At 41.7% G+C, this 12984-nt stretch overlaps 1 protein-coding gene across 5 annotated transcripts in view; it reads left to right on the forward strand.

Annotated features, from left to right (window-relative positions):
- Positions 1-9226, forward strand: part of LOC310691346 (extracellular calcium-sensing receptor-like) — a 168182-nt gene extending 158956 nt beyond the window's left edge. For all 5 annotated transcript variants that reach the window (XM_083471098.1, XM_083471096.1, XM_083471097.1 and 2 more), the window contains 5 exons: positions 2324-2405; positions 4233-4623; positions 5790-6017; positions 7534-7660; positions 8229-9226. In XM_083471098.1, coding sequence (XP_083327224.1) covers positions 2324-2405; positions 4233-4623; positions 5790-6017; positions 7534-7660; positions 8229-9130 — 1730 coding nt within the window. In that variant the 3' untranslated portion in view covers positions 9131-9226. The remainder of the gene's footprint in view (positions 1-2323; positions 2406-4232; positions 4624-5789; positions 6018-7533; positions 7661-8228) is intronic.
- The last annotated feature ends 3758 nt before the right edge of the window (positions 9227-12984 follow it).

Here is a 12984-nt window from a genome sequence, read left to right on the forward strand (position 1 = left end):
GGGAGTCTCAGAGACTCTTCCAGTGAAATCAGCAGAGAGAGCACAGGACCTCCGCTTGGCACACCCACGCTGCGCAGAAGGCTTCCGCGCAGAGAGTCTAGGAGGAGACTTGGAGTCAAGGAATTTCTATGTTGGAAGAAGTTTAGGAGACGCCCACTGACGGATTCTGCCGGTGACTGAGACAGTCGCGTTGTAAGGGCTGTCAAACCAGGGAAAGGTTTAGCTATACAACCAGCTTGGAGCAGTTTGCAGTTTACGCACAAGCAACCCTAATTCCCATTACAACAACTATAGTGGTTCTAGATTTCATGGCTACCAAGCCAGGGTCCAGAATGAGGAGATGGGTGGGGGGAAATCTGGCCATCTCCATTGTTCTTTTCAGCTTCCTCATTCAAGTGATGATTTGCAGTGCCTGGATGATAGTTGCTCCCCCACTCCCTGATTTAGACAAGCACTCAGTGACTAAAGAAATTGTACTGGAATGTAACGAAGGATCAGTCACCATGTTCTACTGTGTCCTAGGCTTCATGGGAATGCTGGCCATGGTCGGTTTCACTGTGGCTTTCCTAGCTAGGAAGTTACCAGGCAGTTTTACTGAAGCTAAGTTCATCACCTTCAGCATGTTGGTCTTTTGCAGTGTGTGGCTGTCCTTTGTTCCTACCTACCTGAGTACCAAGGGAAAGTACATGGTGGCTGTGGAGATCTTTTCTATTGTGGCCTCTAGTTTTGGGTTACTAGGCTGTATCTTCTTCCCCAAATGTTATATCATTTTGGTGAGGCCAGAGTTAAACAGCAGGGGACAGCTTACAATAAGAAAGAAATAAAGCATGAACAAGTGTATTTAATGTAGCATATAATAGCTGGACTGAATCCACTTGTATTAATTTTGCCTCAGCCCAACAAAACTCTCCCCAAAATCCCATAGAGCAGACCATGTAGCTGTTCTCCCTGGACTTTCCTCTTACACAGTACTGTTATTAAGGGAAGCAGTGGTTCATGTAACCTAGACTCATAGAGCTGGAAGGGACCCCAATTCCAAGATGATGATTACATATTTTGAAAATTCAGTTGGTTACAAGGTCTCCTATAATGTGCTTCTAACTTCTAACTTCATCAATACACCACTGGTCTTTTATTATCTAATGAAAGGGTAATAAAAATAACAGTTCTGAATATGTGACAAACACATTTTCTTCAGCAATTCCAGAGGGAATCCTTAGCATTGGAGGAATAACTACATTGCAGCTTGATGGCTAACAGGGTATAATTTGAGCTGCTGCTACTAAAAAACTTTAAAAAAACAACAACCTGTGGACTTCCAGTGGCCACTGGGAAACCTAATGCAAAGCATACTAAAACTGATCAGAATTAATCAGACTTGTGATCAACAAGTCAGATTTTGTATACTCCCAGATTGTGTCATTTTGGGAAAATAAACTACCATTTAAATGAGACATTTTTTATCTTGGAGAAGAGAAAACATGGTTTCTGCATAGAACAAACAGTTGCCGTCATACTGAAAATGGTGGTCTTAGTGTTATTGTTGCTGGAACTGCTTTCTTACAATGTATGTCAGGCTCACATAGCAAAATGCATCCTCCAAGGTCCACAACGTCCACTTCACATGTATCATCAGCCAGGAGAGTTCCTCATTGGTGGCATTGTTTCCCATGGTGGCTTCATCTCCTCTCCAGCAAAATTCACTGAGGAACCCCCACCAGCGCTGCCTGAAGAGCTTGTGTAAGAACTAAGCCACTCATTTATTAAAGAACAGGAATGATCAAACCAAGAGCTTCAGCCTCAGAATAATGACTGAGGCTGCAAACTTATCCCCATTTACCCTGGGATAACCACTTTTGATTTCAGCGGTATATATGCTGATGTAAAAATCCATAGGAAGCTCTTGTGCATTAAGAGAATAGTACAGAACCTGCACTTAGGCAGGAATTACCAGCTGCACAAATCTAAGACAGGGAACACCCGGCATGCCAGTAGTACATGTGAAAAGGAGTCTGCATCAACAGAGGTATAGTGCCCCAATCAAAAGAAGTAATAGATAAGCTCTATTCTGCCATGCTCAGACCACAACCGGTGTACTGTGTTCAGTTATGTCCAGCACTATTTAAGAAGGAAATTGACAAGCTGCAACATGTGCAGAGAAGGATGACACATATGGTCAAGGGTCTGGAAGCCAAAATTATGAGGGGGTTGGGTATGTTTAGCTATGAAAATAGAAGACTGATGAGATGTAGGATAGCTATTTTCAATTATCTCAAGGGCTGTCACCAGGAAGATGGTGCAAGCTTGTTTTCTCTTGCTCCAGAGGGAAGGACCCAAACCAATGGATTCAAGTTGCAAGAGAGGAGATTCTGTCTAAACAACAGGAAGAACTGGCTGATTATACAGTAAGAACTGTTCAGCAGTGGAATGGACAGGGAGTTAACTCCACTGAATTCAATATGAATAACTACAGTGTTGATATGTAAAAAGATATATCTGTTCCTTCTATTGCCATTTGCAACTCTCATTCTAGGGTGGTGCCTAAGCTTTACCAGCACATCGTCGCCTTGGCGTTTGCAGTCAAGGAGATCAATGAAGACCCTCACATCTTACCCAATATCACCTTGGGCTTCCACTTATATGACAGCTATAAGAATGCAAGGAGCACATATCTCGCCACACTGCTGCTTTTATCCAGGGTGGAGAAATTTGTTCCTAACTATATATGTGATGTTGAAAATAATCTGGCAGGGGTCATTGGGGGACTTGATTCTGAAATCTCCTTTTATGTGGCAACTGTTTTGGATATCTATAAGATTCCACAGGTAGGACACCTATGTACAATACCTAAATTAGCTTGCATAGATAAAGAGGCTGATTTCACAACACCTGTTCAAGGTGTATTACCAGTTCAGGGCAAGGATGAAATTGGAGCAGAATCAGTTCTTTGGAAAGTAAAGGTGGTACAGAATTAAAATAAAATAAAATTACCTGAATAAGAAAGAAAGGCTGCAATACCATAAAAAATATGTGGTACCCCCAATCTTTTACACACACATCAAGGACATCCCAGAGGCCACTGGTGGGAGAGTGGGCTTCTCTCTCACCAGCCATGACTCCACACGCAATATGTGTATGTTTAGGGGAAAAGCACTTTCAAATTAAACACACTCTGAAGGTATGACAAATTGCAGATATAATCCAGTTATGCAAGAAAACAATAATAGTGCTGAGCTGCTGGTTCCAAAGTGAAATAAATGTTCATAAATTATGTCTGATAAGTCTCAAAAAAAAGAAGAGGGAGAAATGGCAGTTCTGCTGTGTCTTGGGGTATGTGCATCATGAATACGAAAGAAGTTCCAGAGAAGGAATGTGTATGCGACCCAAGTTGCAATTCTGACATGGCTACAGTAAATAATGTCTAATGCAGTGTTAGGCAATCCTCTGTTTAGGGCATGGTGCATCCCTCCAATCATTTTTGTCCATCATACAAGATGCTGCCAAATTTTGCAAGTATGCATAAGTTTTAAAAAAATGAAAAGAAAAGAAAAGAAATGTTTAACAAACAGAAATGGGAGATGTCCCCAATTTTCAGGCCATCTGTGTGTGTATTTTTGTATGAATGAGAGAGGGTGTGCAACCCCTGGTGGGTGGCAAAGGGCATATCTGACTAACAGGATTCACCACATAATGTATATGAATAGTTTGAAAGAACTCTACAAATATTACTTTGCCTCTTCTCTTCCTCCATTTACTTTTTAGCTCATTTATGGCTCTGCTCCGGTGATGAATGATAAAAGCCCAGGGCTTCCCTTCTACCAGATGGCACCCTCAGAAGCCCTTCAGTATCAGGGAATTCTCTCTTTGCTTCTGCATTTCAGGTGGACGTGGATTGGAGTCATTGCAATGGACAATGAAAACGGAGAAAGATTTGTGCAAACCATTTTCCCAATGTTTACCAAGAGTGGTGTGTGTTTTGCATTCCTAGAAAGAATCCCTGATTTTAGTTTTATTTCTGAAATTAAAGGCATGCTACAACAGGGGACAATTATAAACCATAAAATTCTTAGCAGCAAAGCTAATGTTATGGTGGCAAATGGAGAATCTTATTCCATGGCAACTTTTAGATGGCTTCCATACCTATCAGAACATGATGACATGATAAACAATATAAAAAGTAAAGTATGGATAACAACTGCCCAGGTTGAGTTCGCTTCATTTGTCTTTCAAAGGTACTGGAATTCAGGAGTGTTCAGTGGTGCTATATCCTTTGAAATTCACTTCAGAAACCCACCAGGATTTCATCAGTATGTTGTGTACAGAAACCCTTCCAGCACAGATGGGGACGGTTTTATCAGGGACTTCTGGCAACAGGCCTTTGAATGTGTATTCCCAGATATCGCTTCAGACAAGGTGGAGGGGAATATTTGCACCGGAGAAGAGAAGCTGGAGAGCCTTCCCGGATCACTTTTTGAAATGAGCATTACAGGCCACAGCTACAGCATCCACAGTGCTGTCTACGCCATGGCCCATGCTTTACATGCCATGTCCACTTCCAGATTCAGACATAGAAGAATGGCGTACAGAGGGAGAGGGAAGAATCTGAATCAACAGTTTTGGCAGGTAATGGCTGAACATCCTCAACTGGCAAAGCCCTGTTACTTTCTGACACAGTATGGGTTCAAACATTTGCGCAGGTGTATTAGGAAGAAAACCCAGAACTGAATTTATAATTCTGCAGACAGAGTAGGAGGTGGCACTGATATGATAGTATCCTAGATGATTCCCCACATATTCTGCTGCTTCCAAATGACAGTAGACCCTATAGGAAAGGGAAATGATGGTCGTGTCCTTCCTTGAGCAGGTAGGTAAAGGTACCCCTGCCCGTACGGGCCAGTCGTGTCCGACTCTAGGGTTGTGCACCCATCTCACTTAAGAGGCCAGGAGCCAGCGCTGTCCACAGACACTTCTGGGTCACGTGGCCAGCGTGACGAAGCTGCTCTGGCGAGCCAGCACCAGCGCAGCACACGGAAACGCCATTTACCTTCCCCCTATAAAGCGGTCCCTATTTATCTACTTGCACTTAGAGGTGCTTTTGAACTGCTAGGTGGGCAGGAGCTGGGACCGAAGGACAGGAGCTCACCCCACTGCGGGGATTCGAACCGCCGACAATACAACCAGCACGTCCTAGGCACTGAGGTTTTACCCACAGCGCCACCCACGTCCCCATATTTGATGTACTGCCCCATATTTGAGCAGAAAGCATTTGTATGAGGGAAGCTTTGCAGACCAATGTTATCCCATTCCATTCAAAGATCGGTTTCAGATCATCTCCATTGCCGAACGTTTCAGCTCTGAAACGTCGAAAACCGGGAAATAAGTGTTCCGGTTTTCAAACCCGAATTGAAAGAACCAATATGAAGCAACGCCTTGGAAATCAAATGTTTTGGAAGTTGAAAGTCCTTCCAGAATGGATTACATTCGAATTCCAAGGTTTGACTGTGCTGTCCTGTGTTTGAAGAGAAAGCATTTGTATGAGGGAAGCATTACAGCCCAGTGAGTTGCCGCTGCATTCATATATAGGAAGCTGTGGTAACGGTTAAGAGAGATGATCAGCATTCCCTCTATACCATCCCAACCAAATTCTTCCTTACAGCAGGTGGTTGCACACCACTGCCATGTCTTCCGAGATGTTCAGCGATGGGGAAGAGGAGGAGGAGAGAGAGAAACCTCGCTACTCACACATATTTAACTTTTCCAAACAATTGTCTTTTCTGCTTTCAATCTAGCTCCATCACTTTCTGAGAAGCATCTCATTTAACAATACGGCAGGAGATGTGGTCTTCATCAACCAGAATGGAGAGGCAGCATCTAGCTTGGATATTGTCAATTGGATTATATTCGCCAACCAAAGTTTGCACAGAGTGAGAGTTGGGAGGATAGATCCACAGGCTCCTCCAAACCAATCATTACTCCTTGATGAAGATGCCATCACATGGCACAGTTGGTTTAACCAGGTAGGGTTGCATTGTTTGCTAATTCAAAAGAGATTCAGTATTGAATAAGCAATCATTATCCACCTACAGGTCTACTCACTGTCTTTTGAGCTGCAAGTTGATGAGTGGTGTATGGCCAAAGCATCCAGGTACTAGATTATGGTACTAGATTACTGGAAGAAGTCACACATGGATTAAAGGCAAATCTTTTATTAAGGGGATTACAAAACAATATCCCAGCCATTCAGATACCCCACTACAAGATACATCTTCATCTGAATGTGGGTAATTAGGTTCAGGTCAAATATTAGTTTTCATATGAAAAGGCCTGGATACAGGAGGAAAGGTTTTATTTCAGTCAAATAGAGTCTCTGAGTACATTTCCCCAGTGCTAAAGGCTTTGTGTGCTGAAAGACCATGAAGCTATGAAGCGGATTTCTGCAAGACCATTATGCTCTTGAAGCAACCTTACATCAAACAGTGCAGAAAAGTGTTAACTTGGACTGATTAAATGGATTATTATTTTCCAGTGGAAGACTTCAACCAGAATCCTAAGTAGAAAAGAAAACTATTGTAAAATAAACCAAAGAAATTGGGATTTCTTTAAACTTATTAAATACTGGTTTTTAACTGAGTGAAATATGATGTACAAATTGATAACCCCCAGGATTTTGTCTTTCTTGCAAGAAAGGTGAGGAAATGAAGGGGTTGGGGAAAGGAGGCATAATAATACCTGAGGACAGCAGCAGATGCAGCAGTCTTCTTCTAAGGGGGGCACTGGAAGAGGTGGAAGCAGAAGTGGTGAAGATTGAGAGAGTGAAGGAGGGAAAGAAGAAGAAAGGTGTGAAGAGCAAGAGACAGAGCATTAGGAATGGATGCATCAATCTTTTAAAAAGAGTGATCTCAAAATATGTTTTCAAAGGTATATATTGTTCTTACCATGCTGAGAATTGTGTTGCAGGATTCCAAGCAGTGTCATGGACACTAGATAGCTGCATTCCAATTCATGTATTTGTCCAGAATATTTTTGTATTGGAATTCACAAATACCGCATTTCTCAAAATAATAATACCCACCAATCTGGATGGGTTTTCCCAGCCGCTCTGGATGTCTTATTCGGAACTCTTCCCAAGGCAGCATCTGGTGGGTCCAAGTATACGTATAGCCACCGGCACCAAAATCAGTTCTAGAGCTGTCTACCTAGTGGAGAGCATACTCAACATTAACAATTATAACAAAATTAAGAGGGAAACTAAAGTAACTTCAAACTGTACCATAATGGATAAAGCAATCTTTGCAAAACAGATGGGGCACTGCACATCCCAGAGCAATATAGATGGAATATCACATAATTTCAAACATTGCTAGTAATAATAAGAATAATAATAAGAAAAGGAGCAATGGCTCTCGGTATAGCCATTACATATTGCTGATATGCTGTGTCAGTTTAGTAACATAGAGAAAGAACAGAGAACATAAAGGATTCCAAACTCATTAGTCTCTTGATGAACCTTCTACTGTTTCATTTATGGAATAGACTCAGCCTCTTTCTGTCTGTACTGAGAGATGTCTTCCAGGATCCAGCAAGAAAGTGAAGGAGGGACAGCCACCTTGCTGCTACGATTGCATCCCATGTCCAGAGGGGAAGATTGCAAACCAGGATGGTAAGAGAAATAAATAGATTCAATAGATCCAAACTCAGTACTTCGGATTGAAAGGTGTTGTAATGATGGCTGAGTTTAAGGTTCAAAAGAGGTGTTGATCTACTGTGTGTCTGATTCTGCCTTTTTGTGATCACTGCCCTTCAGATAGTCTAAATATGCTAATCAAATGAGAATGACTATGCATTGAGAGTACTTGGGTGGTATGTGGTTCAACTCATATCAAGAGGGGGCTTGTCACTGCACCAAGGCTACTGGAATGATGCATTCCAATTTCATGAGCAGCAATAGCCCTGGCTGTGCCACTTACATACCACATAGCTCTGAACCGATTGAATTCAACAATACCACATTACAGACAGAGTGTATCTGAAGAAGTGTGCATGCACACGAAAGCTCATACCAAGAACTAACTTAGTTGGTCTTTAAGGTGCTACTAGAAGGAATTTTTTATTACAGACAGAATTCAACATGTGTTTTGATTTAAACAGAGCTTCATTTCTTCTCAGACAGAAAGTAAACATTTCAGCAAGCTGATATGATATGAGCTAATTTCTTTATTTTCCCTCAGATATGAATGACTGTAACAAATGCCCAGACAAAGACTATCCAAGCAAGAACCGAGATGCATGTCTACCCAAGGATATCAGCTTCTTGTCTTATGAAGAACCTTTGGGCATCAGTTTAGCCTGCTGCTCTCTTTTCCTTTCCCTGATCACAGCTCTGGTACTAGGTACATTTATAAAACACCATGACACACCCATTGTCATTGCAAACAACCGAAACCTCACCTACACTCTCCTCACCTCTCTCCTGCTCTGTTTCCTTTGTGCTTTGCTCTTCATTGGCCGACCTGAGAAGGTGACATGCCTCCTCCGGCAAACAGCTTTTGGCATCATCTTCTCAACCGCTGTTTCTTGTGTTCTGGCAAAAACCTTCACGGTGGTTTTGGCCTTCATGGCTACAAAACCAGAGTCCAGGATGAGGAAATGGGTGGGGAAAAGACTAGGCCACTCCATTCTCCTTTTCTGCTCCATAGTCCAAGTAGGCATATGTACTGTGTGGCTGGCAACCTCTCCCCCATACCCAGATGTGGACAGGCACTCATTGACTGAAGAAATTATACTAGAATGTAATGAAGGGTCTGTAACAATGTTTTACTGTGTCCTCATCTACATGAGTTGCCTGGCAATTGTAAGTTTTGCTGTGGCTTTCCTCGCCAGGAAGTTACCAGACAGTTTCAACGAAGCCAAGTTTATCACTTTCAGCATGTTGGTCTTCTGCAGTGTTTGGCTGTCCTTTATTCCCTCCTACCTGAGCACCAAAGGAAAATACATGGTAGCTGTGGAGATCTTCTCCATCTTAGCCTCCAGTATTGGGTTGCTGGTTTGCATCTTTTCCCCCAAATGTTACATAATCATTCTGAGGCCTGAGTTGAACAATAGGGAACAGCTAATAAGGAAGAAAAATTAAAGAAATAGGAAACCTGTCCTTTGCTTTAATTTGTGCTTTTCTTTGTGTGTACAGTAGAATATTTCTTCTTCTTCTTCTTCTTCTTCTTCTTCTTCTTCTGTGAAAGTGTTGCCAATAAATTGAAAGTAACTTTTCCACTTCATGATTCCATTGTGTGAAATAGATGTGTTTAATTTTGTTAAGAGTTAACGCTGTGAAAATCTTAAGGTGGAGAAGGGAGACTTAATCAATTTTTATTCACCATTTTATACATCTCAGCACTGATGTCGGCAGACAAATGGGGGGTAGGGTCTGACTATGAGAATGAGAGAACACAGGCACAGCCAGAGTGGGCGAATTTAGAACACACACACCCCCGTTGCACTGTTAAAGCAACAGACACAGAAAACGAGCAATCTGGGAATGAAGGAGGAGATTACCTTGAGCGTGTTGCTAGGCAACCAGAGGGAAGGCAGCGAACAGCGTATACTTCGTTAGATAGTGCAGATGATGTCTGTCCTATTTCTCTTTGACGCAGACAAGAGGAAAGGGTTAAGAGTCATCAGAAGGACAGGCTGGGAAGGACCGGATATTGTCGGGCTCCGTGTTGCTTGTGAGGCGGGGACTCAGATTGAGCACCTCGTAGCCAAGAAATGGCAGGCTTTTGCCGCTCTCTGAATATTAATTGTAAATAAGCATACCATAAATCTGCAGAGTCTAATTACTTCTTATTGGAGCTTGTTGCCTGCCTGAGATCATTACATCTGAGCTCTTTTTGTTGCTCATCCAGTAATTGCTGCATGATACCAACACTCAATGGAGTGTTCAACAACATTTTTGCCACCCTAACAGTCTCTGCCTTGAAGACTTGTGTCTCTCTTCTTAGGGAGGAGCACATTCACCCTGTGGAATGCTCTACCATCAGATGTCAAAGAAATAAACAACTATCTGACTTTTAGAAGACACCTGAAGGCAGCCCTGTTTAGGGAAGGTTTTAATATTTGATGAATTATTGTATTTTGCTGGAAGCCGCCGAAAGTGACTGGGGCAACCCAGTCAGATGGGTGGAGTATTTTGAATTATTTTGAGTTTTGTGTAAGGAATTAAGTGGTGGAATGGGAAAGGGAAAGAGAAGAGAGAGAAAGGAAATGGGCAGCTTCTGACTAGGCACTGGGCCTTGATGTTTGAAGAAGCCATCCACATTAACCTAGAATAGTGGTTGTGCTGTGGGTGGATGTGTTTAAACTATCTTCAAGCCTAAAAACCAGGACAAACTCAAAGCTTCCTCTCCTCATTTTAGTGAACCCCCTTTTATTTCAGTGATTATGGGGTAAGTGGGTAGGTGGAGTCTTCAATTTTTTTCTAGGGCAGCAATTACTGGAAATACAGAGGCAAAAGCACATTTTCATAGATGTCACATTATCTCCACTGTGCTGTACTTGGAACAAGGGAGCGGGTGGGGCTGTCGTCTAAACCACCGGTTTTCTTGGGTTTGCCAATTGTAAGGACAGCAGTTTGAATCCGTGTAATGGGTGAGCTCCTGTTCCTCAGTCCCAGCTCCTGCCAACCTAGCAGTTCAAAAGCATACCAGCGCAAGTAGAACAGCATTTCCATGAGCCCTATCACTCATCCTGACGTCCAGTTGTGCCAGAAGCACTTTAGTCATGCTGGCCACGACCCAAAAAGCTGTCTGTGGACAAACACTGTCTCCCTCGGCCTGAAGCAAGATGAGCGCCGCACCACATAGCCAAGTTTTACTTAACCATCTAGGTGTCCTTTACCTTTGCCTTTACTTGGAAGGGCATATGTCAAAATCAAGCACTATCTCAGGGGCATTGTGGGAAAGGATAGGTGGGGTATAAATAAGTTGTTGTTGTTTCCCACAGTTTCCCACAGATTTTGGTTTCATTTTGCAGCCAGCACTTCCACGAAAGCGACAAAGAGTTAAAAGTAATATAAAATGAAAATTCTTAACAATCTGATTTCCAGTTAGCAGACAAATCACATCAGTTGTAATTTGTCACAGTCTCAAAAGAAAATTAAAGAATGCAGATTTAGCTGACCAATGCTCTGTTAATCTTTGGGGCTATTACATGGCGTTTGGGAACAATGGAGGTTCCACGCACTACATCATTCACCCCATTTGAAAATCCATAACTCCCTTGATTTTAATGGGCCTTCTCTGGTTATGACTTGGATTAGACATCACCGTTTCAGAAACATGTGAGTATAATTAATCATTTTTATTGATTTAAAGTCCTTCTGTTTCCTATTTTCTTTCTAAAATCTAGTGGTACATGAAAGACAAGAAAAGAAGAAGGGACTTAGAAAAGGCTTTGGCTGAGATAAATATGTTTGCCTTAAAATATTACCTCTCCTGTAATTATTCAGAATTACATCTTCTCCCCTTCCCTAGGGACCTCCTCTGCCCACATGAAAAACAATGAAACTAAGACTGGAAGGTCTTATTTATAACCATCAACTATACAGAGTTGGGTCTATAGACATACAGAGATTGATCAGTCTGACTTTGAATCAGCTGTGTGAGTGACCATTCGAGTTAGCCTTTGCTGCTCAGAATATCAGGAATGGCAGTAACAGATGAGGTGAACTTGTGCCTAAATGAAGAATCCCTTTCAATATGGTAGTGTTTCGGTTGCTAGTGCTCTTACTGTTGGTGCAGGGGATGTGCACGTTTCTGGATATTTCTCAATGTTCCATCAGAGAACCTGTCCCTGTTCTTCACAAATATTATCAGTCAGGAGATCTCATCATTGCCGGCATTATTTCTCAGATCTACATATTTTCAGATACCTTAACCTTTGAAAAACACCCATCTCAGGAATTTTCAGATGACCATATGTAAGTAGCTGGATTTGGAGGGAGGCGGGGACATCATAAATAAATTTACAGCCAACCCAGCCTGCCTGTTGGGATTTGCCTTCACCTGGATTTGCCTCCAATGGAATGAGAAATAGTTGGACCTCATTTCTTAACATCCACCACATTTGATCTTACATTTATACAGGCAGGAATCTGATATCTAAACCCATTCTCTGGAGGTTATGTAAACACAAAATGGCAATAAACAGTGTATTGGGAAAGACAGTATTTGTGCTCTCTCCATTTCACTTTGTAAAATACATTTATTTGCTGTGAAATGAAGGTATATCCTGACTAATTGGCATTGCTTACTCAAATTAGTGAAGGAATAGATCAGATTTTATCTTGCAAGATTTACTGTATTTCACAGAACACAGCAGTCAAAACTGCTAAACCATTGGCCAAGTTCAACCATTATTATTTTTTAGCCTTCCCCCTTTACTAAAGCCTAAGCAGTTGATTAAGAAAGCACGTTCACTGCTGGGGATAATAATCATTTGAAGAGTAGACAGGGAGTGATTTCCCTACTCATAGCAATGCTGGCTTGGTCACACATTAGTCTATACAGGTCAGTCGAAGAATTTAAATTCATATTTTGATTTACCCATTTCAAATACTCATTTTTCTATTACAAGCTTTATTTAATTTTTTTAAACATTTACCAAGGATAAATATTGGCTTCCAGAACAAATGCTTATACAGATGTCGAGTCTTGCATGCAGATATCCACATGGCATCAAAACAGGCTTGAAACATATTTTACATTAGAAAGTAAACACACCCACAGGGTATACTTAAAACTAGAGCATGAAGATAATTTCTCCATAGTGGCTGCTGTGAGCCTACATAATTTTTAACCCATTCTTAGAAAAACCCAAAGAAAAATGCTACAGTGGTATTTGCTTATTAGGCTGTGTATTCTGTGTGAATGAAGAACATGCAGACTACAAGTAACTTTTGACAGGCAGATATTAAACAAACAAAACACCTCA

This window comes from Podarcis liolepis (genome assembly GCF_965112155.1).
Source record: "Podarcis liolepis genome assembly, chromosome: 13".
Taxonomy (NCBI): domain Eukaryota; kingdom Metazoa; phylum Chordata; class Lepidosauria; order Squamata; family Lacertidae; genus Podarcis; species Podarcis liolepis.